Genomic DNA, 24,817 nt, shown 5'->3' with positions numbered 1-24,817 from the left:
TCCCACAGACACACCTCATGCTGGGTTCAGAGAAGCAGGGTTGGGGGGAGGGGGGTGCCCTCAGCCAATCTTGTGGAGGGAAGGGCTCTCACAGTTGCTCAGTTAGGGGGAGATGAGCCCAGCCCAGGGCCCCAGTACAGCCAGCTGATGCTGTGTAAAATATTTATTCATTCTTCAAAAAGGCTCAGACTGCAAGTCTCAGGGAAGAGGCAGAGGCAGGGTCTTCTCTAGGGCCACTCTTGGGGACCTCCACCACCCGGCCCAGGCCAGCAGTCCTGTCCCTCCAGCCTGGGAGGGGGTGGCCAGGGCTAGTGTAAGGCTCCGCCTGGACTCAGTGGGCCACAGGGGCCACCAGCCCACACCGGGAAGGAGCAGCCTCGAGACTACATTCACTGAGGGTGGACATGCAGGCCTGCCCGGTGGCTGGCCCTGGGGTCCTGCACCCTGGCCCCTGTGGCCCTGGGGACCCTGTCAGGGTGGTGGGGGGATGTGGGCACCCAACAGGTCGTAGGCAAAGATGTTCCAGAAGATGGCGAACAGCAGGAAGGTGCCATAGGCAAGCAGCACCACCCACCAGCCGCACTGGTCCCGCAGGCGCTCTTCGTAGCTGCGCAGGATGGTCAGGCCCATGCTGACGCCCACCACTGCGCCCGCCAGGTGCGCCATGAAGCTGGGCTGTGGGCCTGAGGCAGGCAGTGGCGGGGAGAAGCGCAGCCACACAGCCCGACCCACCTCGGAGCTCACTGCAGGGGGAGGCAGCAGGTGAGGCCCCCTGGCTAGGGGCTGAGACCCCCGCCCTGGCTCCCTACTTACTGCACACCAGGGCCAGCACCATCCTCAGCAGCTTGTAGGGACACCTCATCCCAGCCCAGTTCTGATGGGGTGCAAAGAGGAGGTGGTGAGATAGGTCTCGTGGGCCCCTCCCCACACCCCATCCCAGGGGCTGCCCTGTTACCATGACGACATTGGCCAGGTGTGCAGAACACAGGGCATAGACCCCGCCGGAGCCCCCCACCACAGGGGCCCGCATGTCAGTAATGGAGACGGTCAGGGAGCCTGTGTGAGCAAGGGGAGAGCGGTGAGGGCGAGGCCAGCGGGGGTGGCCCCGGTGCATGCAGCTGCCTCACCTGCCAGCACACCCGCCAGGTAGAGCAGGCTGATGCGGAGCAGGCCGTGCACCATCTCCAGCGGCACCCCGATCATGAGCTGCAGGAGGGCATTGAACCCCAGCTGCTCCAGCCTGGCCATGTGGGGCAAACAGGTGTGAAGAGAAGGGTGGGGTCCACAGTGGGGCTACCAGCCCCCGGCCCCCACCTCAAAGGGCTGAGCTCTCCAGACCCAGTCGGGGCGGGGGTGCTCACCCGACGTGCATGAACATGTAGGTGAGGAAGCGCCAGGCCCGAGCGCGGTGGCCGGGGTGGTACACGAGGGGGCTCTTCATGTACTCGGGGTGGTAGGTCTGCAGCACCCACTTGTTGAGCCGGGCCCCGTAGCACAGGAACACGATGATCTGGGGGGACAAGTGCTGGGGCCAGGCAGGACCAGGGGTGCGGGAGGCTCCTGGGGAGCTGGCTGGACAGGCAGGCCCACCTGGGCGAGGGTGACCGAGGCCATAAACACGGGGGGCGGGCAGCTGCGGTGCCGGTAGAAATACCAGTGGCGGTCCACCTCTCGGGGCAGGATCTCGTAGGCCACGTAGCGCACGAACCGCTTGTAAACACCCAGGCCCGGCTCATCCAGCAGCCCGTCCCGAGGCAGTGCCCGCTGTCCGTTGGCGATGGCCCGCTTGAAGCTGCTTGAGCGCTTGCTGCTGATCTAGGGGGCGGGGCCCAGGCATAGACCACCACACTCCCCCACAGGGCTGCCCCTCCTGAGCGGTCCACCCAGCTCCTCACTGGGTCCCAGGCTCTGCCTCGTGTCCACAGCCCTCCCCGGTGGGCAGGGCAGGGAGGAGGGGCCACCTGCCCACCCTGCTCCAGCCCAGGGGCTGCGCCCGCCAGGCTGGGCCCCACCCCGCTGCCCACCCGCAGTGCACTGACCAGGTCCGCCAGCTCCTGGTAGCAGACCTGGCCCCGCTCGTTGCTCTGGGCCAGCGCCACCAGCATGTCCAGCTTGGCTGGGTCCAGGGGCAGCTCATGGCGGTGCACCAGGCCAGTGAAGGTGTCTGCACCGATGAAGCCTGTGTTCTCAGGGTCCAGCTGCTGCGGTTGGGAGGGGCGGGGGGTGGCGGCCAAGGCTTGAGCGTGGGCCTGGCCCCCAGACCACAGGACTGGGCAGGTCAGCCTGGAGAGGCAGCCTCTGAACACCCCAGGTCCAGGCCCTTGTACCCACGTGGTTCCAGGAGCTGCAGGCACCAGTGCCTAGGTCCCTGGCCTGAAGCTCTGCTAGTTCTCCAGGGGTGTCCCCGCCTCATTTCAGCCCTGCCCAGCCTGGAGGGGTAGGGCCAAGGTCTGAGGGCAAGCACCCGCCTCCCGCCATGCTGCAAGCGCCGTGCTCTGGCTCACCCTTTCCAGGGTCTTGGGCAGGAGGCTAAGGTCGTGCAAGGAGAGGTTGGGCTGAGGGTCTCTGAGAAGTCCGTTCCCCCGGCCCACCCAAAGGCGAAGGGCCGCGGCGGGGGCGGTGCCGTCGCCCCCCACCTCCGCACGCACCTGCTCCTGGATAAGCTGCAGCAGCGAGCTCCTGTCCATAGAGCCGGGCCGGGGGCCGGGGTCGGCGGCCGCGGCCGGGAGGGGCTGCTCTGCGGACGACTCCGCTCCGCCCCGGCCCTCCGGCTCCGCCCGCTCCGCTCGGCGCCGCGTCACGGAGCCGCCCGCCCCCGCCGCACACGCCGCAGCCGCCCGCCCAGCCACGCGCGGTCGGGACACGCGCGTGCCCCGCACGAGGACGTGCCCGGGCAAGAACGGTGCCCGGCTCCCGGTTCCCATCCCGCTAGTCCCGCGGGGCGGCAGCCGTGAAACAGTCACGCGCAGCACCCAAGCCCCTCCCGCTTACGACCCGTTTTCCCGGGCGGGGTCTCAGCGCCAACGCCACCTCCTTGGGGGAAGGCCCCAGGGAACTGCCCACAGGTGGGACTCTCCAGGCGGGGCTCCCAGAAGGTACCTCCCTGTAGGCAACTTGCCGGCCTGACAGACTGGCGTCACGGCCCAGCCGACAGACAACTAGCAGGGGGCAGGGAGGGCCTGCAGCTGGCCCTGCTTGGGGGGGCAGGGACCAACACACCTTGGGCTGGAGGCTCCTGACCCCGCCTGTGGCCACAGCTGGGATGGGAGGGGGAGGGGACCTGGCCCCCAGGGAGGGCAGGCGGACCCCTCCAGTAAGGAAGGTGGCACTCAGGACACACACTGCATGGCCACTCTCACCCACCGTGCAGCTGGGCCTTGGGATGGACCCAGCAGCAAAGAGCATCCTGCCAGGCCTGGCACCAGTGAGGACTGCACCAGGAGCCTCGGGGGTGGAACTGGGGGCCAGTGGGATAGTCGGACAATGCCCAGGTCTGACTCCCAGCCCCTCCTGGGCTAGGGCTGAGCATCCCTGCTGGGTGGGCAGCTCCCCGCCCCCTAGAAACAGCTTGTCAGGACTGGAGGGCCCAGGCCCAGGCCCAGCCTTGCACAGAAAGACCAAGTGCAGGCTGGAGGGGGGGCAGGAGCCCAGGCTGCAGGCCGCAGTGAGGGTCTGCATCCCAAGCTGGGCCCCCACCTCAGCCCCAGGAAGGCTCTCTGCCCCCTTGTCCGCAGGCTGTCCCCTGCCCAGCGGGGAGGGCAGAGGCTTGGGAGGGGCGGGAGGAGTGGTGAGAAATAAGGCTGCTCCCCCAGAGCAGGGCCACCGCACACCCCCGAGCCTCAGCACACTGCAGCCAAGCTGACAGCCAGAGGCTGAGACTAGAAAGTGGGTACTCCTGGCAGTGGGGAGGGGGGTCGAACCAAGGGGACCTCCAGCATCAGGCACCCCAGCCTCTCACCCTCAGCCAGCATGGACTCAACGGTCCTCGACTCTGAGGCTGCATCGGGGCTGAACTGGTCCTGACCTGGACCCAAGGCCTCAGGATGGTCACCCAGGCCCAGAGGGGAGGCATGAGCTTAGGAGGAATGTTCCCAGCCCACACCCACAAGGATGCACTTTAGTTAATTCAAGAAGTCGTTTTCAGTAAGCAGGACTCAATATGGAAAAGACACAAATGACGTTTAATCAGGAAACCCAATCTCATGTCTGCCCTGGACTGGTCTTCAAATCGGGGGTTGGGGGGCACATGCTGGTCCAGCTGTTTCTTGCTCCCAACCCCTGCCTTTAGCCCCAAGTTCCTGCCTTCGTACCCCCTTCACACCCACTGGTCATATACCAAGAACCAGGAAGAAAGGATGGAGCCCTGAGGATTCGGGTCTGGGGGCACTGACTTGCTCAAACACCCCCGGTCCCTCCAACACCTGATGCCCAGAGGCAGGCCACGCCCAGCACCTGTAACAGCTGGGAGCCAGGCCTACCTGTGAGTGGGGCAGGGGCAGGGCAGTGGGGGGCTGTCCTCGGGAGGAAAGCGGAGACCGGGGGGAGCCCTGCCCCCCCCAGCACCCTGAGATAGACTGCGGGGCCCGGGGCGTCATCGGCTCTTCACCAGGACCCTGTAGAGGGAGAAGCTGAGGATGGCAGCGACGGCAGCCCCCACGGCCCCCAGCGCCACCCGGAGCCAGAAGGAAGTGGCCTGCAGCTGCCCGTGGACAAGGTGTCTGCAGGAGAGAGGAGACCCTTGCTGCTGTACCCCAGTCTCCCAGAGACCACGGAGCCCCCGCAGCTGCTCCCTGCCTGCGCCCACTCGACAGACCGCCCAGAGCAGGGGCAGCCTGTGATGCCCGGCCCCTAGGGCCCGCCCTGCCCCACTGCAGTCCCGACACCACAGCCACGCCGCCCTCCTGGGACAGGGTCCATCTCCCACATGGGGGCTGCATGCTGGTACCCACGGGAAGGTGGCCATGGTGGCCAGCTGGGTGAAGATGCCCACGCGGGGCTCAACTGGGCCGGCACAGGAGAACGGGGTGGGGGCGGGCAGCCGGTGCCGGCGGCAGAACTCAGCAGGCGACAGGCCAGGCAGCGGGACGCCTCCGGGCAGGTCAGCCTTGGAGCAGACGAAGAGGCAGGGGGTCTGCCCATCCATGTAGTGCTGCTGCAGGGCGGGGGCTGTGTGAGCACGCCGGGAGTCCCTGCTCACGCCCTGCTATCCCGCAGGCCCCCAGGGCAGGTGGGACCTTGCCTTATAGACGCTGGCACACAGAGCGAAGGACCTGAGGTCACTGCCGTCAAACATCAAGCAGGCCACGTCACAGGAGGCGTCCGCCGAGGTGGTCAGCAGGCTGTCCGCAGCCACCTTGCACAGCTAAACGGGATGCCCACAGAGGGGCACAGGGCTGGGTCCCTGGGCCACGCTGGGCAGCGCCCCCCGCGTGCACACGCCAGGCCCACCCTGGGGACCCCCAGCACTCACAATTAGGTATTTCTCCTGCCCGTTGACCTGCACTGTGTCGATGGCATAGATGGAGGGCTCCCCGGCATCCTGGTGCTGAGGAGGGAGGCCCCTGCAGCTTACGACTCGGCCACTCCCCAGAAGCCCAGCCCCCAGGTCCCGTCGCAGCCTCGCGGACGCTCACCCCCAGGCTGCGGCCAAGGAAGGCCCGGAGGAAGGATGACTTGCCCACACCGTGGGCCCCCACCACCTTGCAGAGGAGAACGTTTCTCTGCGTCTGTCCCTTCTCCTGGTCCAGTCTCTTCTCCCGGGTGACTGTGGGCAGGGAGAGAGAATGAGCAGGAGGCGGGGCTGCCAAGGAGGCGCTGGCCGGGGGCCGGGGTGAAGCGGGCACCCACCTGTGATGGCGTGGGCCTGGGAGTTCGGCTCGCAGAGCGTAGGGTAGCCCAGATAGCCCAGGTGCTCAAGAGAGCGCCGGACATCCACGTAGGTCACCAGGCTGGGGATGGGAGAGGGGGCACGTGGCGTCGCCGCGGGGCGGAGGGCGTGGGCCTGTCTGGGTGGGCGAGGGCCACACTTACGTCCACTGGCAGAGGTACCCATGCAGGGGCAGCCGCTCAGCCTCGGTGCGGACCGTGTTGGGGAGCTGGGGGCCCCAGGGAGCAGCGGGAAACACACTGAAGAGGCTCTCCAGCTCTGCTGGGGAGAGGGCACCGTCCCGGTCCTGCGGACGGAGGGGCGGTGGTGACAGGCGCTCAGGAAGCAGCAGGGGTGCAGCCGGGGCCCAGCGCCTCACCTGGTCGTGCTTCTCAAACATCCTCTGCACAAACTGGTAGCCTCGGTGGTTGAGCTCGGCGCTGCAGCCAGGGGGCACACAGAGCCTGTGGGCGTGGGGTGGGGCTGTGCTCAGCTCCTGGGCACTGCAGGGCACTTTCTCCCAACACAGGCCATCCACACAGCCAGCTCCCCAACCCAGAGAAAGACACGCCGAGAGCCCCCAACGCAGGGTCCAGGAGCCCCATGCCCAATCCGACACAGAGCGGAGGCGAGCCCTGAGCCTGAACGCCACTCACGGTGGGCAGAGGTAGTCAGCTGTCAACTCCAGCGAGTCTCCATAGCCAAAGCGCCTCAGGATGGTCCACGTGGTCTCATGGCGGCCTCGCTGGATGAAGAGCGTGTTCAAGAAAAGGAAGCCTGCTCAGGGGTGCAGAGCATGGAGTGGCACTGTGCACAGCCTCACCTCGCCCACCCCCGACCCCTGGGCAGGAAGGGCATCAGGCCTCACCGTCCAGTGTCAGCCGGTTGTCCCGCACACCTCCCGCCACGTTCTTGCTCACCACCATCTTCACGTCCTCCAGGGCCTGCGGGGCCAGCGGGTGCCCGAAGCAGGACATCTGTCTCCAAGAGAAAGTGGTTGTTGGTCGGGCACCCTCTCCCTCTCTCAAAGGTGGCCCAGGAGTGGGGGGCCGCTGCCGCCAGGGGCTTGGGGAGGCCGGGAGACAGGCAGGGCCGCACCTGGAAGGCGTTGAGCTCCTGGTCACTGAGCGCCTGGTCCATGTCCTGGTCTGAGAGCCTGAAGATGCGGGTGAGCGCCTGGGCACACGTGGGCCTCAGCTGTGGAGACAGCAGCTCAGCATCCCCACTGCTCCCTCCTGCTCCCCCTACCGCCAGCGCCCACTGCCCACCTGCTTGGCCTCAGGGTCGTAGAGGGGGGCTGTGGGGTGTAGCACGGCCTTCTGAGCATAGTAGAACAGCTCTGAGATGTTCTTCAGATTCTTGGCCGAGCACTGGGACGTGTGGGAGCAGACTCGGGTGAGACACAAAAGCCCACACCCTCACCTCTGCAGCCCCATGGCCCTGTCCGCTCACCTCCACGCAGGTCTCGATCTCGGGGAACTGGCTCATGATGGGCAGCACGGCCTCCATGGAGCCCCCTGGCCGCAGGTCCGACTTGTTGCCCACGAGGATGATGGGAACCCTGGGGAGAGGCCCACGGTCACCAGGGATCAGGGAGCCAGCAGGGCCCAGCCTCCTCCCTGAGCCCTGCCTACTACCTGGGTCCCCTCTTGGTATCCCCGTTCACCAGCGGGATCCATTTGGTTCGGATCTGAAAGGTAAGAGCTGCTCGTGAGGGCTGGCGCCCACCTGGCCCACCCGGCCCACAGCTCCCAGGTGGAACTCTCACTTGGCTCAAGACAGGCCCACTGAGGAACGAAGTCACAGCCACCGGCAACAAGGCCAGTATGGGAGAGCAGCCAGCAGGCGGTTCCCAAACACCCACAAAGGGCCTGGCATCAGCAGCCCGTCCCCCAGGTCTAAAGAGACTCAGCTGTAAGGCCATCCACCATCTATCTCTGCTTAGATGCGTTCTGGGGAATTCCAGGGAAGCTGGGTGCCAGGGGCCCCCCCGAGACTCCCCAAAGCCCTCATGCGACACAGGGCCGGCCGCGGGTGCAAGCTGCCCTGAACCTGGGCCAGCCTGGGGTGTGTGCGGATAACGGGGAGGTGGCCAGGCTGAGCACCAGGGACGAGAACCTGGAACGCTCACCTTCTCGACAGTGGCCTCTTCAGACACGTCATACACCACGCACACCACGTCTGCCTGTTGAGGGAGGGCAGAGGTTGCACGGCGGGACCTGAAGCTTCCTGCTCTGCTCATAGGCGAGACAGGACAGGGCTCAGAGACCAGGGAAGCCCACTACTCCAGCTGCTCCCAGACTGAGCCACTGGCTGTTGGCCACCCACACCTCAGGCCAGCCCTTTGCTGCCCTCTTCTGCTGCAGAAGCCAGGCCCTAGTACTCAGCTCTGGCCAGCAAGTCCCGTGAGGGCTCAGGACACTGCCACCCTGACACTTGGCGCCCCAACCCCAACCTCAGCTCTTCGCTCCCTGGCCCCTACCAACAGCAGCAAATAGAGAGCGACAGCACAACAGGGGTGATGGTGAAACAGTGGCTGTGGCCTGGACCCTGCCCAGCCACAGGCCAGGACACAGCGGAGGCTGCAGGGGCGGCACCTGAAGCTTGGTCCAGGCCCAGGCCCTCCCGAAAACAGGAAGGCAGAGAGCCCTCAGCCCTGGTCACGATGCCCAGTGCAACTGGGAGACCCAGGACGGTGAGCTGGACTAAAGAGTCAGGACTGGGTGTGTGAGCACACAGCTGTCCAAAGGATCACTTTCAAGAACTTGGAGGCTGCTCCCCAGGGTCCAGCAGAATAGGGAAGACAAGCGGGGGAGGGCTGGAGGGCTGGAGGGCTGACCAGCCCTGTGGGCAGGAGAGGCGGAGCCCCGCCTCTGCCCCCGCCCGAAAAGCTCCGCGCGGACAGGTCGGGACAGAATTAGCAAGGCTGTGGCTCCTTAATCCGCACCCTGGGAGGATGAAGCGGATCAGGCCGCGGCGGTCCCGCCCACAGGCCATGAGCCCTGACCCCGTGCCCAGCAGTCCCCCAGGACACCCTATACCTTGTCAATCTCACCCTGGAGTTCCTCCACCGTCTGCTCGGTTTCTGAAACAAGAGACCACGCTGCAGACCTGCCAGAGACGCCGGCTCCTGGGCGGAACGGCGGGCGGGCGGCCGCGCTACCTGAATAATCCACGATGTGGGTGGGCACCTTCTCCGGGGTGACGTCCGCGGGAATCGTGATCTCCTCCGCCCGGGCTGGGACCTGGGCAGACGCGGCCGTGAGAGAGCCGGGCGGGTGCGCGGAGGGTGCAGGGCCGCAGGGGTCGTGGGGACGCAGGGGCGCGGGGCTCTCGGCCTTACCTCCTCGGGGAACTCCTCGCCCACCAGCGACAGTATTAGCGACGTCTTCCCCACCTGGGCTGCGCGGGGCAGCGCGGTCAGCGCGGCAGCCGAGGTCGCGCCGCTCCGCCCCGCCCCGCCCCGGCCCCGAGACCCCCGCCCGTCCCGGACCCAAGCGCCTACCCTCGCCGAGCAGCAGGATGCGCACGTCCCGCTTCATGGTGAGGCCGGGAGCTGCGGCCCGGGAACAAGCGACCGCGACCGCGACCCGGCCCGGCGCTCGCGGAACGCGCACTTCCGGCCCCGCCCGCGCAGCCGCACTGAGGCTGGCGGGCCAGAGCGGCGGCGGACCGCGGCGGCGCCCCCGCGTGGGCGCGCCGAGCACTGCGGGCCCGTGAGATCCAGGCCTAGCAGGTCTGGGGCCGGGGTTAAGCTGAGCTCTGGCAGTAGAGTCTGCAGTAACCAGGAGACGATGCCTCACCGCTACACGCACATTTATTTGAACTGTACAAGGCAGAAACAAAACCCCAAGGGAGAGGGGCTCCGAGTACTTCACACACGTTCAGGGTCCTGATGCTTCACACATGCTCCTGAGGTGCTGGTGTGGAGAGCCCACCGGGCTGAGGAACCAGCACAAGGCCCGGGGCCGACCCAGCTTCTCAGTCAAGCCTCTGCCCAGACCAAGGGCCCAGCTGAGTGGCAGGGCTCAATGGCCTGTGACTTCCCACACCAAGATCTCGCTGTGGGCCGCTGTGAAGAGCAGCTGGGCTGATGGGGCAAACCTGCACAGCTGCACAGAGTCGTCATGGCCCATGAAGTCCTGCACAGCCCCCGACGCGCAGTCCAGCAGCCGCACCATGCGCTCTGCAGGCAGACAGCAGGGGCTGGGCCAGGGCAGGGGCAGGGGGCCTGCTGCCCCCAGCCCTCTCTCCAGATGGAGCTGGTGCCTTGCTGGGGAACCTGGCGCTCCACCCCCTCACAGATCCTATCTGTGAGCCCCAGGAGCAGTGTCCTCAGTCCACTTTCAGGGACAAGAAACCCGGGGCCCAATGGTGAAGAGTATGGCTCTGTGACGGAGAAGGCAATGGCACCCCACTCCAGTACTCTTGCCTGGAAAATCCCATGGATGGAGGAGCCTGGTGGGCTGCAGTCCATGGGGTCGCTAAGAGTCAGACACGACTAAGCGACTTCACTTTCACTTTTCACTTTCATGCACTGGAGAAGGAAATGGCAACCCACTCCAGTGTTCTTGCCTGGAGAATCCCAGGGATGGGGGAGCCTGGTGGGCTGCCGTCTATGGGGTCGCACAGAGTTGGACACGACTGAAGTGACTTAGCAGTAGCAGCAGCACAGCTCTGTGAGGGAACACAGTGGTGCCCAGCCGGCCCCACTCAAGTCACCACCACTCACCAGAGAAGCCAATGGCCACGAGGTGGGCCCCAGGGGACAGACTCATGGACACAGCAAAGAAAGGCAGCGGGATCTTCTCCACCACCTGCAGGCAGCAAGCATGAGGCTCGGGGGGGCATGAGCCCCTGGCCCTGAGACCTGTCCCTCCCCAGCCCTGGGTCCCTCAGGCTCCCAGGACCATGGCGAGGTGCACGTGCCTGCTTCTGGCGGAGGCTGTAGAAGACCACCTCAGGGTACACGCCAAGGCCTGCACACACCAGCAGCGCCGGGTCCCAGGGGCAGAAGGCGGCGAGCGAGGGTGGCAAGCAGCTGGGAACCTGTGGGGGCACAGTGCAGGGTGGGATGCGGGGGCACTGTGCCCACGGGGCCGCCAGGACTCTTACCTCTGTGAGGCTGGGCGCTGGGAAGCTCAGCCAATCCACGAGCTCACAGTGGTCCCGCAGCCAGTCGGAGGCCCACACGCTGACTCGCTGGTCCCCGCTGGCGGCCAGCCACAGGTCCGTGCCCTCTGCCCCAAAGTCTCCACACTGGGGGAACAAGGGCTGGTGGGTGCCGCCGGCCCTGTTCTCTCACCCCATCCCGCCAGAACCCCAGCCTGGGGGGGCCCCACCCAGGAAGGACCAACCATGTCACCTCCTTCCTCGTGCTCTGGAGAGTGCAGATGCGGGCGCCGCGATGGTCACTTAGCACCCGGAAGGTCATCCCTGTGCGGAGGTGGCTCACGGCCACGAGCCCATCCTTGTCTCCAGAGACGATGGTCTGACCTGGGCCAGGCAGACCCCGTGCTGTCACTCGTGCGCCCAGCCTTCAGCCCAAAGGCGTGACCTGGGCCAGGCAGAGCCGTGGAGCCATGCCACCGCCGGTCCTCACCATCAGCGGAGAAGGTGAGGGCTGTGAGTGCAGCCGCGCGCGGGTACAGCTTGAGCTCTATGGCCGAGCGCGGGATGCTGAAGACCCGCAGCGTCCCGTCACTGTAGCCCGCTGCCACGTGCTGCTCTTCTGGGCGTCCGCATGACTGGGGGCTCCAAGCCAAGCAGAGGCAGCTCTAGGGACCACCAGCGGAAAACATCAGGAGCCCCCGGGAGGGGGAGGGGGCGGGGCCCAGGCCCAGCCAGACACCAAGGCTGGAGGGAGGCCATGGGGCCTGCAAGAGCCAAGCCAGCAGGAACCCGGCCTAGGCTCTACCCAGGTATGCCCCCAGCCCCGCTGAGTACCTGGCTGAGCACCTGGAACTGGATCAGCAGCTCCATGCTAGCCACGCACCACACCCTCACGCTCCCGTCATCACTGCACGTGGCACAGTGGGATTCGTTGGGGCTGAAGGCCACCTCGTTCACCTGTGAGGAGCCATCAGCCTGCCTGAGGCCCACAGCCAAGGAGCAACACAGCGGAGCCACGTGGCTCTGGAGGGCATCCGCCTCCCCCTGGAGCCTGCCAGGCCCCAGCTCTGCCACGTGACACAAACTCATTGTCCCAACCTCCCAAGGTCCCCCACGAGGCCTGGGTGAAGGCCCCTCCTGAGATCCCCCACGAGGCCTGGGTGAAATGTGAACCACAGGAAGCCCACCGGTCAGTTGAACTTGACTGTCCACTTGCTGGGACGTGTCAGAAAGAACTGTCCTGACAAAACCTAGAACACAGGACGCCTGGGGGCCACAGACTGAAGTAAAGGACGTGCTGGTAACTGGGCCTCATGGGGGGGTGCGCAGTGGGGGGTGGCCTGAGATCTTCACGTGTGTGGAATGAAAGATTACACAGAATCAGCGTCTCTGGTATAAGAAAAAGGAGATGAAGACCATGCACCAATGATGCGGGGACAAGAGCCAAGTCTTGAATTTAAATAAAAAGCTAAAAATTGACCCCTGCTTGGGTGAGAAGTGGTGGCCCCTCTGGCCCTCAGACCGTGACCTCTAAGCCCAGTTCCCACTGGAGGGGCACAGAACCGGGGCAGGCAGACCGGGGTCAGGCAGAGTCGCAGAGGGAGGGCCTGGAGCACGCACGCCCCTCAGGAGGCGGGACCAAAATCACCAGCTCGGGGGGACTCGGTACCAACAAAGCCACTGCCACCACCGCCAGACATGGGCACTGCTGAAGAGACACAGCGCTCCCCAGGGAGGCAACGCCAGCTGGCTGGCCCTGCCTAGACCCCGGCCCAGCCTCCAGACCCTGGGGATCCTAGAGGGGTACACCCAGCCCTGTTGGTGGGGGATCCCAGCAAGGACGACTAGCTTTCCCCAACAAGTAGCGGGACAAGCAGGGTCGTGAAGACCATGGAGCCTGGAGCTGCTGCAGGGACACCTCGCAGACACAGCACCCACAGGCATGGGGGAAGGAGCGAAGAGGCTTCCCGCCTGTGTGAGCAGCGGCCTGGCACTCACCTTGCTCCGGTGGCCACTGATGAGGCGAGTGCTGGTGCCCTCGGCCCAGCTGATGTACCAGAGTGTGCCCGCTGCGGTGCCCACCACGCCCATGTCCATGCTGTCGTGGAAGACCGCGCTCACGACAGCCCCGTCGAGGGTCAGCTCACGCTCCAGAAACACAGAGCTGGACCTGGAGAGCAGGGCAGTGGCGGGAGCCCAGGGCACCAGGTGGCTCAGCCCACGGCCCTGCCTTGCCTGAGCATACCCCTGGGGGGCGGGCCCAGCCAGCTGGAGCGCCAGCTCTGGACACAGTGCGCATGCTCACCTGGCCCCTGAGCCCCTGCGCCGCAGCTCCGGCACGGCCCCCACAGCCCACAGGCGCAGCCGCCGCGTGTTGCTGCCACTGACCAGCCAGGTGCCCGAGCACAGCAGCACTCCTGGGGAATGGGAGCTGTGTGAGCCGCGTGCTCGAGAGGGCATCCCGCCACCCCAGCACCGTGACTCCCGGGGGTACTGAGCTGCGAGGGCTGCAGGCTCGTCAGACACCCACCGATCTCGCCATCATCCGCCTCCCAGGCCAGGAAGCAGCAGCCGGCATGCGTGTCCCACACACACACCTGGCCCTCGTTGGAGCCGCAGTACAGCAGAGGCGCGGCCCCGTAGCAGAGCGAGCTCAGCTCGCAGGCCCCCACCTCCTCAGGGACTGGCTCCCAGTGGGCCTGGTGGGAGAACAGCAGGGGTCAGCCACACCCGGGCCACCGCACCTCATCCTCCAAGGCCACCTCCCAGCCCCGGCACCTGGAGGCTGACGTCGCCCGCCTGCCCCCACAGCAGCTGCAGGGTGAGGATGCCCTGGCCCACGCAGGCCAGCTCGCCGGTGTGCCAGGGGCTAAAGGCCATGCCGTGCACCGGCTCTGGGAGGCGCGTGGAGGACAGGAGCTCGCAGGTGGCCATGCTCCACAAGGCCAGGGTGCCATCACCACAGTCCCCTGGGGAGACGCAGAGGGCCCATGTCAGCAGCCCAGGGGTCCCAGGACTGGCAGGGGCTCAGAGACCACCGTCCTCCAGCCCCGCCCACTGACCCAGTGTGACGAGGAGCCTGTCGTCCAGTGAGAAAGCCAGTGCCTGGACTGCGGTGTCATGGTGAGAGAAGAGCTGCCGGCAGGAGCCCCGGGGCACATCCCAGAGACGGATCTGGCAGCGGGAGGCAGCGCCGCTTCGGCCGGAGGCTGAAGCCAGGACCTGGCGGTGGGGGGGCACTGTCAGCACAGAGGGTGCAGTCCACGGGCCCGCTCGGGTTACAGGGGCACCATAGCTCCGGGCCTGTGCAGGGGGCCACAAGGCGGGCACCTGGGCATCGTGGCTGAGGGCCAGCGTGGAGATCTCCTCGGGGTGGCCAAGCCAGTGCTGCTGGGCGCCTGAGTGCAGGTCTTCCACCACCACCAGGCAGCCGCATGTGTAGGCAAAGAAGCCTATGGGCAGACGGAGCCCAGTGGGTCAGCATGCCACAGCGCGCCTCCCAGCAGGCCCAGCCACAGGGGCTCACACCCGCTCCGGCCCCCCCCCTCCAGAGAAGGGCTGGGGGCAAGGGGCCCAGAGGCGCATCAAGACAGGCCCCCTGCAGCCCCTGGGCCATGGCCGCACCGGTGTCTGGGCTCCAGACCAGGTTGGTGCGCCCGTTCCCGTTGTAGCCCAAAACGGCCTTCAGGCGCAGCCACTCGTCGCCGGCAGGTGGCAGGCAGAGGCCCTGTGGGGAAGCGACCGGGCACCTCAGACTCTGCCCTCAGGCCAGGCCTGGATGGAGCCCTCAGGTGTGGCTCTGGGAGGAGGTGGCAGAGGGCAGGAGTGGGAAGACAGTAAAGGAGGGAGGCCAGGCAGGGGCTCCTGGGGAGGGCCTGGGGTGTGGGGAGACCTAGGCAGGGCAGGGAGGAGCCTGGAGAAGGCCTCGGTGGGGGGAGGCGGGGAGCCGACATGGTTGGCTGGCGCACAGGACACTCCCGGGCCCACTGGCATGGCAGCGAGCCTTAACCAGCCCATCAGGAGCAAGGGCTGGGCTGGAGGTGGAGGGTGACCAGCGGCCTCCAACCCAGGGAGCTGCCCCAGGGACACTCCAGGAGCCACTGCTGACAGTGGGGGGAGACCCTCAGACACCACAGGCTTCGCTGCCTGAGCCTGGCCTCTACAGCATCCATCGGTGGCCAGGACCAGGAGGACCACTGCCCCACCCACCTGGGCCGGTGAGGAGGCCTTGTAGCGCGCGGTGAAGTGCCTGTAGGAATTTGGGCGAGCGGGGGGCCGGGCCCTGGCTCCCCCTGTGCTGCAGGCGCCTGTCGGGCAGGGCAAGAAGCTGTGGACCTCCGGGACCACACAGCTACCTCCCCGCTGTTGCCCTGCCCTGGCTGGTCAGATGCTTGGGATCAGAGGGCACTGGCGGGCCACATCGCCCTGCCCGCGACCCCCCACCCTTGTCTGCCGGGGCAGTTGGCTTTGTCCTTAGACCACCTGGAGTCCACAAGGTACCTGCACCTGGGCCCCAGCCCAGTTACAAGGGACCCTGCCGCACGCTGCCGCCCCACCACTGCTTACTGGGCCAGCCACAGGGGTGGGGACGCCTGTCGAGGTCCCAGGGACCTCCTGTCACCCCACAGGCCCCATCGCCAGCCCGGCCAGCCTCCTTCTGCACCAGCACGGATGGGCCTGAGGCCTGATGGAGATCCTCGGGGCCACGGCTCTTGTCTGATGGGAAGAGGGCACCTGGGGAGGTTGGGGAGATAGCAGGGGTGGGGAGCAGGAGCTCGGAGTTCCCAGCCCACCCCCAGGCCAGGAGCAGCAGAGCACGTAGCAGGGAGCCTCCCCTTCCCAGGACCCCCTCCCTCACCGTCAAAGTCCTCAGGGGACCCAGCACAGAGGCCTGGCTGGGGAGGGAGCACCGGGGGTGATACGGACACCTGCCGGGGTGCCCGTCTGGCCCCGGACGCCACGCCCTCCAGCTCTCCTGCACCCGGGCCTGCAGACAGAGGAGCCAGGCTGTGCTCAGAGCCAAGGAGCAGGGGCACAGAGCAGGAGGCGTGCCAGCCCCCCGCTCCCAACAAGCTCTGGCCTGGGGCCCCAGCACAGCATTAGCGTGTGCCTCCCACACCAGGGGTCACCGCTGGGCCTCCCAGCGTGGTGGGGCCACTCACCTGCTTCGCAGGTCAGGGGGGGCCCGGGAGCACCCTGGACACTGCAGAGGCGACAGGAGAGGCTGTCAGTGTGTATTGGGGGCAGCGGGGGCCCAGAGAGGCCTGGCAGGTTCAAGTGAAGGCAGACACTTGCCTGCCTGGGGACCACCCCTCACGGGGAACCAGAATGTCCCAGAGGAAGACGGCGTCTCCCACGCTGAGGAGCTGCTGCTGGTCGGGGGTGAAGGCCACAGCCCGCACTGGCTCCGAGTGGCCAATGTACACCTGGGGTGGCGGTGTCGCGCAGACCTGAGGCATGGCCCTCGCGCAGTGTCAGCCCAGGGCGCCCAGGGCCATCCTCCACCCTCCTGCCCACCCGCCCGGGACACACACCTGGCAGCTGAGGCCAGCCTGCATTGTGTAGTCCCACAGCCTGACAACCCGCTCGGCGGCTGTGAGCAGAAAGCGGCCATCCGCGCTGAGGGCCAGGGAGGCGCAGGCCGCGGATTGGCCACAGGACAGCTGTGGGAGAGCGCGCTTGCTGCGAGGCAAGGTGGGTGCACCCGCGACCGCTGGCCGAGGGAGCCCGCCCCAGAGTGCAGCCACCTGGGAGCAGCAGGCAGCCCAGGGCCGCCCCACCACAGGCGCTGTGGGCAGCAAGGCCGGAGCCGGGAGGAGGGGGGCCAGGTCGCTAGCCACGGCCTGGGCTCACCTCCCGGACCACGCGGCCCGACCTGGCGTCCAGCATGGCGATCACGTTGGAGGACGTGGACACCAGCAGGTGGCCGGGGGGTGAAGGGCCAAAGCAGAGGGCCACAGCTGAGTCCAGGCAGCTGCCAGCCAGGTCCAGGGCACTGATGTCGACCCTCAGAAGCTGAGGAAGAAGCAAGTATTGCCCTCACGAGCTCCGGGCGGAGCTGGGGCCCCCGAGCAGAGGCCCAGGTGGTGGGCAGCCTCAGGCACTCTGCCCTGCCCAGCCACCCACAGTTCACAGGTCCTCTGTGCCCCTAAGGGGCCCGGGTCCCAGGTCCTCTCTGCAATGAGTGTGGCCTCCCGCCCACAGGAACAGCCCAGCCGCCAGGATCAGGGGTACCCACGGCGTCTGTGCACCCTCAGCAGACACATGCGGGGCTGCAGCTAACTCACCTCATCCAGCGAGGCCGTGTCCACGATGCTCACTGTGTAATTTGAGGGACCCACGAAAGCCAGGAGGCAGCTGTCCTCGCTGACTGCCAGGATGCTGGCGCTTGGGCAGGCCTCCTGGCACACCACGTTAGCTGCCAGCACATGGGGGCGGGCAGTCAGCTGGGCAGGGTGGACCCCACGGCAGCGTGCACTGCCGGAGCGCCAGGGCTCTCCCAGTGACCACCCAAAGACCGCCTGGCTGGCCAGAGACACGGTGTCCATGGGGGCCCGGCCCTGCCCCCTGGTGCTCGGGCTACAGGCGATCACCCTGTCCTGGCGCAGGGCGGGCGCACTCTGATCTCCCACTTGGGGGCTGCTGGGCAGTCCTGAGACCACACCTGGCCCCGTGGGTCTATAAGTGAGGCTATGGGACACAGTGCCATGGTCAGGGAGGTACTGGGAGGCCCAAGCTGAGCCAGGCGTGGGGGCCTGACCTGCCACTCGCAGGATGTGGCACCGGGGCGCACCGCTGTGGTACTGGGCCAGGGCGCCCAGGGAGCAGGTGCTGAACAGGAAGCGGCCGTCGGGGCTGGCAGCCAGGCCAGTGATGGCTCCTCGGTGACACCTATGCCACACGGAAAGGTGTGCGGATGCCCAGAGGGTGTCCAGGGGCAGCAGAGGGCGGGCATCCACCACGGGCATCTGTGGGGCAGGCCTGCCTGGGCGCCCACCTGTGCTCCACCAGGACCTCAGCGGCCTCCAGGCTGAAGGAGCGGACGGCCCCGCTGCTGAAGCCACAGAAGAAGGTCGGCTGAGTGGGGTGGAAGGCAACAGCACGCGGAGCCTCCTCGGGCGATGTGAAGTCATACAGCTGTCGGGGGGGGGGGCCGGGGGGCGCGGGCAGTGAGGGCAGACGGCAGGGCCCCGAGAGCCACTCTCCCCAGGGGGCTTGAACCTTGGGCCCCAAACCCAGGCAGGAGAACCCAGGGCCCGCCCACTGGGCCTCAGCGTGGCCTGCAGCCTCCAGACCGCCCTCCCAGCTGACGCCCTCTGGCCACACCCCACCTGCTGCAGGGTCGCCAGGTCCCAGACACGCACAGTGCGGTCCTGGGACACGGTGGCCAGCTGTCCCCGGCTGTGCTCGGTGGCAAGGGCCAGCACCGGGGCGGTGTGGGAGCGCACCAGCACGCAGTACTCCTGGGACGGGATGTCCAGGAAGCCCAGGTGACCCGAGGACGTGGTGGACAGCACACGCAGGCCGCTGGGGCTGACGCGGACGGAGGAAACAGGCCCCTCGTGCTCTGCAGGCAGGGGGCTCAGTGACCGCCCGGGCCTGCAGTGGGGCGGGTCCTGCACCAAGGCCCACCTGGGCAGGCTGACCACAGCCAGGCTGTACCAACCCCTAGCCCCTCGTCCAAGACAGCGAGAAGTGCATCTTCCTGCAGCCTGGAGCCCCGTCTCCCTGTAAGTTAGGACCAGCACCGCCCCTGTGACTACCCATTCCCAAGTTCAGGACACAGCCCCACGGAGTCCCATTCTGTCCAGCCTGGGGACATGGCCCTCCTGTGCTGCCCAGGGGTGAGATGGTGTGTAGGCCCTACCTGCCTCCAGGAGGACGGAGGAGAAGTCCAGCGGCCAGAGGCGCAGGTAGCCATCCTCGGAGCCCACAGCGCACGCAGACCGGGAGACGCTGAGGCCGCTGATGGCGATGCCAGGGCCTGGGTGGAGGGGAGCCGGGTCAGCCCCCAGCAGCAGGGCCCCTCCCCCTGCACAGCAAGGGCCCTCTACCTGAACTGAAGGTCTGCTTCTGTGCGAGGGGGTCGCGGGGGTTCTGCAAGGGCAGGAGGCGGCGAGCATGCCGCACGGCCATGCGCTGGTGGTCAATCTCCAGGATGTGGCCGCTGCGGCTGCACACGTAACTGCCAGGGAGCGGCAGGTGAGGGTGGTGGCGGCAGGGACGGTGCGCTGGGCCTTCAGGGACGCGGACGGGGAGGGTGGCACTCACAGCGTGTGGCCATCCTGGGCTGGCCCGAAGGCCAGGTCGGTGAATTCCAGCGTGTGGTGCTCCCCCAGGTCCACAGCGCAGGAGCGCAGCGCCCCACCTCGGAGCCGCCACAGCCGCACGCTGCCCCGCCCGCACGACGCCATCCTGCGAGGGTGGGAGGTGAGCGGGGCAAGGGGCGGGCTCACGAGTCAGCAGCCCCAGCACCCAGGGAGGGCGGGCAATCACCTGGCTTCATCGAAGAAGGCTATCTGGAACGCCTGGACATCAGCATCACTGTGTGCCTTCGCGAGAATGACGGCTTCTCCGCCTCGCCCCAGCTGGGCCATGCCCCACACCAGCACCGTCTGCAACAAGCCTGCACTGAGTGCCCGCCCACCCACCCGGCATCTCCAGCAGAAGTCAGAGAAACCTGCCCGTGCCCACCCAGGGTGTCTACAGACGTGTGTCTGCAGAAAAGAGCAGAAAACGCAACCACAAGTGGAGGAAAGGCCCCAAGGGAACACCCAGCTTCAGAGACACTGCCGTGAAAAAACATCCGTCTCAGGCCTGCAGAACTCGCCAGCAAAGACAGCAAGGCCAGTCACTTGAAAGACAGATCCGGGGGAGAAAGGGGGAAACAGATGCCCTGTGGAGCGTGTGACGTGGAGGTGCCTGGCCAAGCTGGGGGAGGCCAACGGGGGTCCCTGCCGCCTGCCTGTACTCTGCAACGGCTGCCCCACCGCCCCACCGGCCCAATTACCGTCCGCCCATGGCGGTCCTTGCCAACGCCGCAGAGCAGCTCCCCGTTACTGGAGAAGCTGTGGACAGAGGCGACAGTAAGCGTCACAGGGGCTGGCCCCCACCCCACCAGAGGCCCTTCACCCACCTGAGGGAGGAGATGGTGTGGACCGGGCTCCGAAACAGGGCCAGGCAGCTCCCCGTCTGGAAGTCCCAGAGACGCAGCATGCTGTGGGGCCGGGTCTGGGCCGAGGCCAGCAGTGAACTGCTCCCATCCAGCGCCAGAGCAGAGACCTGGGGGCAGGGAGTTAGGGAGGGTACAGGCCAGCAGACCAGGCCGCCCCAGGCCAGGGGTGCCCACCTTGTCTGTGTGGCCAAGGAAGAGACGCTGCTCCCGGGTTTCGATGTGCAGGATGACAATGACCGCGTGGCAAGGGTACACAACAGCAGCCCCGTCCGGGGTCCACAGGGCCTGCGAGCAGGGGCCGGAAGCTGAGGTCACAGGCTGGTCAGCTCCACTCCCCACCACCCTTGAGCCCCCCGAGGCACAAGCACAGGAGTCACCACACTGCATGAACCGAAAGGACAGAAAGCCTGGTCGTGTGTGGGCGTGGTCGTATGTGGGCAGGGCTCCCGCCAAGCAGGGAACTACAGGGTCCAACTAATAAGAGACCAAGAGCCCACAGAAACGCAGAGCTCACATCCAGAACAGCCTGGTGAGCACACGGCCACCACTCCCCCGGCTGCCTCCACAGGGACCCTGTCTTGCCCACACCAAGCCCCACTCGGCTGGGCGACATGCATCCAAGACTTGGATGAACAAGGGTCTCAGGTCTCTCGAAGCTGGAGCATCTGGACCAGCACCACCACAGTTGGTGCTCACAACACAAAGAGCCACCTGTGTCTGTATATCACAGCACCAAGAACGCACCAGGCATGTGTGGACGCGGGCAGGGCTGGGTGATCACAGCAGTGCAGGGACCCGATGCCTAGGGGAGCTCAGAGGCCCACAGCCAAGGCAGGGAAACACGGCATCTGCCCGCTGTCTGCTTGGTGTAGGTGATGCTTCTAAGACCCAACAAGAGCACAGGACCCCTCACCCATTTGGTGCTGTGACCCCCAAAGCCGATGACCCCCTTGAGCCTCAGGATCGGATCTGGGAGGAAGCTCTGAAACAGGCAGACGCACAGTGAGACCCAGGTGGCAAGGCCCCTGTCGCAGCAGGGCTGCCCCACCCAGAGCCAGTTCTGGCCTCTCAAGAAAGCCACCCAGTCCCGAGCTCTGGCCAGCCACTCTGCAGTAGGAAGCCAGGACTGCAGTCACAGTGCTGGACTCTCCAGGTGCCCCAGTCCTGAGGTCCCCCCGCAGACCACTGGGGCTGGGGGCAGGGCACCAGCTCTCTTACTCTTTGTTGAAAACGCTTCTTGCCCAAAGCTGCTTCCGGTAAGCTCTGCTTCCTGCCAGGAGGCTGGATGGGAAGGGACCATCAGAGGGGACACCCGCCCCTCGCCCATTCCCTGCAGGCAGCGGCTCGGCAGCCCTCCATCCACCGCTTGTCCGCACACGACCCCCTTGGGGTGCAGTCCAGCCCCACCTTCCTCAGGAAAGGCCCTCACCTCGCGCAGAGCTATATCCTCTGAAGCCACGGGCTCCACCGTCGGCTGATGGGCAGACACGTGAGGGCCGTCGCCAGCTGCATGCTCGTCAGTGGCCTCCACCCAGGCCGAGGGTTCCTGGATACAGCCACCAGGGCCAGCCACACAGGAGACCTCTGAGCACTCACAGGACACGCTGACCTCTGGAAGGGGCCTGGGCATGGAAGTGGCCCAGCGGGACTGCAGGAGGACAAGTGCTCACGAGCACCCTGCCTGAGGCCAGCCACCCCCAGCCCCACCTCCGAGGGCGCTGGGCACTCACGGCTGTGGGGTCATGCTTCTGGACCACGAAGGCCCTGCTGCCCCGTGCAGGCTTGCTGCAGGCCACTGGGGAAGGGAGCAGCCGCGGCACATGCCCTGCTAAGACCGCAGTGGGAAAGAACCGACTGAGCAGAGTGCAGACAGGCACAAGGCACTGGGCAGGGGCGGCAGGGGGCCCAGCTTTGCCCACTCTGCAGGATAGGAGCCAAGCTGACAGCGGCAGCACCCCCAGCAGGGGCCCCAACACCCATCCCAGCAGGAAAGTTTGAAGCCCCAAGCACTCAAGTCACAGCCTCCCGCTGCTCTGGGGCTGCCTCCCCGAGCCCTTGCAGGCACCACACTGCTGGGGTCAGCTCCGCAGCATCAAGACCCCTCTCCTGCCGAGCGCCATGGGCCCTGCAGACCCGAACCCAGTCACTGCTGCCCCACAGGCCCACCTGCCTCAGGAGGGAAACCACTCTTCTGCACCAGCTCGGAGGGCTCATGCGAGCTGCCGCTTGGAAACCTCGGTGGGGAAGAGGACAAGTCAGCTTCCAGGACAGCCCTGCCCTCCCTGCGCCTGGGACGGCAGAGGCACTCACCGGATGTGGACGTAGCGGTCATGCCAGCTCTCCCCCTTTGGCACTGGGAAAGCCATTTCTTGAGGTATGGGGGTGACGGGCAGTTTTGCGCGCCGGGCTTCAGCAACAGTGACGGCTGTAAAGAGCAGAGTTGGTCCAGGTCCAGGGAACCGTCCAGGCCCCTCTCCCAGCCCAGGGGTCTCAATACCAGGGGCCAGCAGGGTCCTGCCTGGCCACCAGCCCAGCCACCCCTCCCTCTGATGGCTGCCTCGGGAGCTGGGAGTCTCAAAGCTGGCACAGCATGGGCATTTCCACTGAGTGTCAGGGACAGAGCGGAGGGCGGCACACAGGAAGCGAAAGCAGGTGGGTGGCAGGCTAACACAGCTGTGGTCCTCACCAGGGTCGAAGCACAGGTCACTGGTGTAGAGGCTCCGGACCAGCATGCTGGCACACAGCCTGACGCCCTTCAGATGACTGTAGCATCGTTGCAGATAGACCAGCAGGATGTCATGCAGGTCAAGCTGCAGGCAGGTCCAGCGGGCACCAGGGAAGGCCACACCTGGCAGGTGTGCAGGACTCGTGCCAAAGTCAGCACCTACCCTCTCACTAGCCAAGCCACAGCACTGTGTCCTCAGCCTGTTCCCAGTCTCACGGCCACAACCACGTGACCCCCATCCAGACCTCCCCCTGAGCTTTCTGACTGGACGCCTCTCCCAGACCATCCCCGTGTCCCGTTCATGCCTCATCTGCAGGGTACCTTCCCTGGGTGTCCCAGCCTCACAAATGAAAGGGAACTGCAGCCACGTAGCTGTGGACTTGAACTCCTTGAAGAGGTTGGAGAAGGACACTCGGATGACCTGGCTGTCCTGTGGGGCACAGCATGGAAGTGAGGGGTTCAGGCTGACACAGGAGTGCAGGGCCCTGGGCAGCCCCCCTTTCCCAGCTCAGCACCTCAGTGGACACATCCAGGTGAATGACGAAATGCTTAGCGGGCAGTGGCCGAAACAGCACGTACAGGTACCGTCCAGTCAGCCCCAGGGACTGGGTGCTGGTTTTGGGGAGCTGGATGTAGTTGCTCGCAGAGACAGCGCCCCGCACGCGGTACACCGTGCACTTGAGGGTCTTGTCCTGGAGAGAGAAGACGTCTTGCAGACGTCCTGCAGCCCGGGGTGGCCGGGAGGGCTGCAAACAAGCGTCCAGAGAGAAGAGAAGAGAGGCCGCCGCTACCGCCGCCGGGCGCCCCGGCCACTCACCGTCACGGCGGCCACGTCGCCCTCCTTAGTGGAGCGCTTCCACTCGTCCACCTTAAAGTGTCTGAAGACGTTGAGGAACGGCTGCTGCCACACTGGGGGACAAGGGGACGTGAGGTGCCAGGCCCACCGCAGGTCCAGGGAGGGCCCGGCAGGGCCTGCGCCCTCCCCAGCGGTGACGGCCAGCGCGGCGCGCGGACTGGGCTGCGAGCGAGTCTCAGCATCAACCCGTGCGCGGCGGCGCCGGCCCTTACACCCCAGACCCCAGCCCCTGTCCGTGCGCCGCTACCTCGCGCCATGGCGCCGCAGCTCGCGCTTCCCGCCTCTGCCGACGCGCACCGAACGCAGGGCACGCAGCGCGTGCCTAGCAACAGAAGCCCGGCAACGGCGCCACTGACGCCGCACGGCCGCAGGTACGTCACCGCGCCTGACACGTGACCGCGGCACGGGGCGGGGCCTGGCGCGGGGCTAGACCCCGGCTGCGTTTTCTCGGGTAGCCCCGAGTTGCTGTCCCGCCACTTCCTCTCTACTGCTGTCTTGCCACGGGGCAGAAGCCTCCGCCCCCGGGCTTCTGCGGTCATCCCCAAGCCGGGACCCCGTGGGCTTGCTCTAGCACCCCCGGCACCACCGCTGTGGGGTCTGATCTGGGAGGTTCCTGACCCTGAGGCCCGTGTTCGCGATGGGAATGAGACGCAGCCCAAAAATCCTGACCGCACTTGGCGGGGTCGGTCCTCCCCTCCCCTGCTGCTGCCCAGCCCTCTGGAGGCGCTTATGTCAGCCGCAGGCCTCACAGGACCCCTAAGGCTCCCCACCAGACCTGGGAGGTTCAGATACGACAGCAGGCGTCCTGAAACCTGACCCCAGTTCTGGGTGGCTGAGACCCCATCTCAGGGTCAGTTAAGTAACATCTCTGGGCCTTGAGAGCAGGTTTCGACACCCATCGATGATTACAGGGAGAGGAAGGGAGCATGGGTGTCAGTGGGGTAGGCTGGCATTTACAGACTAATACGCAAAATGACCTGGCCCAGGACACAAGAAGGCAGCAGGGCAGGAGGCTAGGTGCCAGAGTTGGACAGAGCTTCAGCTGTGGGGAGACAAGACTACAGACCAAGTCATGCCCCGCCT

At 66.5% G+C, this 24,817-nt stretch overlaps 3 protein-coding genes across 11 annotated transcripts; all 3 read right to left on the bottom strand.

The window, feature by feature from the left end:
• Positions 1-148: 148 nt before the first annotated feature.
• RHBDL1 (rhomboid like 1) lies at positions 149-2,777 on the bottom strand. Of its 2 annotated transcripts, none has more exons than XM_040229722.1 (8): positions 2,649-2,777; positions 2,040-2,201; positions 1,591-1,815; positions 1,362-1,510; positions 1,128-1,240; positions 956-1,056; positions 814-874; positions 149-743 (listed from the first exon to the last, which is right to left on the bottom strand). In XM_040229722.1, the coding sequence occupies exons 1-8, from the start codon at positions 2,685-2,687 to the stop codon at positions 472-474; spliced, it is 1,122 nt and encodes a 373-aa protein (XP_040085656.1). In that variant the 5' UTR covers positions 2,688-2,777; the 3' UTR covers positions 149-471. The 2 variants fall into 2 exon arrangements, with proteins under 2 accessions (XP_040085656.1, XP_040085666.1); XM_040229732.1 differs by having other exon boundaries at positions 149-607; positions 2,649-2,769.
• A 1,383-nt stretch (positions 2,778-4,160) lies between these two features.
• Positions 4,161-9,484, bottom strand: RHOT2 (ras homolog family member T2). Of its 4 annotated transcripts, none has more exons than XM_040229676.1 (19): positions 9,372-9,484; positions 9,210-9,268; positions 9,030-9,111; positions 8,908-8,951; positions 7,998-8,051; positions 7,504-7,556; positions 7,319-7,427; positions 7,135-7,236; positions 6,965-7,063; positions 6,735-6,843; positions 6,523-6,643; positions 6,246-6,330; positions 6,031-6,173; positions 5,848-5,948; positions 5,634-5,764; positions 5,471-5,545; positions 5,240-5,362; positions 4,950-5,149; positions 4,161-4,718 (listed from the first exon to the last, which is right to left on the bottom strand). In XM_040229676.1, exons 1-19 carry the CDS (start codon positions 9,406-9,408, stop codon positions 4,592-4,594), a joined length of 1,854 nt encoding a protein of 617 aa, XP_040085610.1. In that variant the 5' UTR covers positions 9,409-9,484; the 3' UTR covers positions 4,161-4,591. The 4 variants fall into 4 exon arrangements, with proteins under 4 accessions (XP_040085610.1, XP_040085603.1, XP_040085616.1 ...); XM_040229669.1 differs by having other exon boundaries at positions 4,950-5,152; positions 9,372-9,481; XM_040229682.1 differs by having other exon boundaries at positions 4,950-5,152; positions 7,998-8,100; positions 9,372-9,458.
• Positions 9,485-9,665: 181 nt separating this feature from the next.
• Positions 9,666-24,034, bottom strand: WDR90 (WD repeat domain 90). 5 transcript variants are annotated; one of them, XM_040229622.1, is made up of 42 exons: positions 23,982-24,034; positions 23,696-23,787; positions 23,394-23,570; positions 23,200-23,308; positions 22,840-23,001; positions 22,464-22,578; positions 22,320-22,387; positions 21,884-21,981; positions 21,583-21,801; positions 21,372-21,434; positions 21,067-21,135; positions 20,328-20,438; positions 20,115-20,260; positions 19,989-20,046; positions 19,475-19,593; positions 19,250-19,393; positions 19,033-19,163; positions 18,846-18,962; positions 18,310-18,545; positions 17,976-18,115; positions 17,739-17,869; positions 17,266-17,396; positions 16,832-16,993; positions 16,513-16,641; positions 16,274-16,428; positions 16,141-16,181; positions 15,837-15,965; positions 15,545-15,712; positions 15,188-15,285; positions 14,603-14,705; positions 14,309-14,430; positions 14,041-14,200; positions 13,757-13,947; positions 13,509-13,677; positions 13,284-13,395; positions 12,977-13,148; positions 11,813-11,935; positions 11,469-11,643; positions 11,232-11,362; positions 10,796-11,125; positions 10,599-10,683; positions 9,666-10,052 (listed from the first exon to the last, which is right to left on the bottom strand). In XM_040229622.1, the coding sequence occupies exons 1-42, from the start codon at positions 23,989-23,991 to the stop codon at positions 9,895-9,897; spliced, it is 5,559 nt and encodes a 1,852-aa protein (XP_040085556.1). In that variant the 5' UTR covers positions 23,992-24,034; the 3' UTR covers positions 9,666-9,894. The 5 variants fall into 5 exon arrangements, with proteins under 5 accessions (XP_040085556.1, XP_040085573.1, XP_040085582.1 ...); XM_040229639.1 differs by having other exon boundaries at positions 15,545-15,694; XM_040229648.1 differs by having other exon boundaries at positions 16,274-16,404.
• Positions 24,035-24,817: the final 783 nt, after the last annotated feature.

This window comes from Oryx dammah, unplaced genomic scaffold (genome assembly GCF_014754425.2).
Source record: "Oryx dammah isolate SB20612 unplaced genomic scaffold, SCBI_Odam_1.1 HiC_scaffold_2, whole genome shotgun sequence".
Lineage (NCBI taxonomy): Eukaryota > Metazoa > Chordata > Mammalia > Artiodactyla > Bovidae > Oryx > Oryx dammah.
This window is presented reverse-complemented; position numbering and strand designations above follow the sequence as displayed.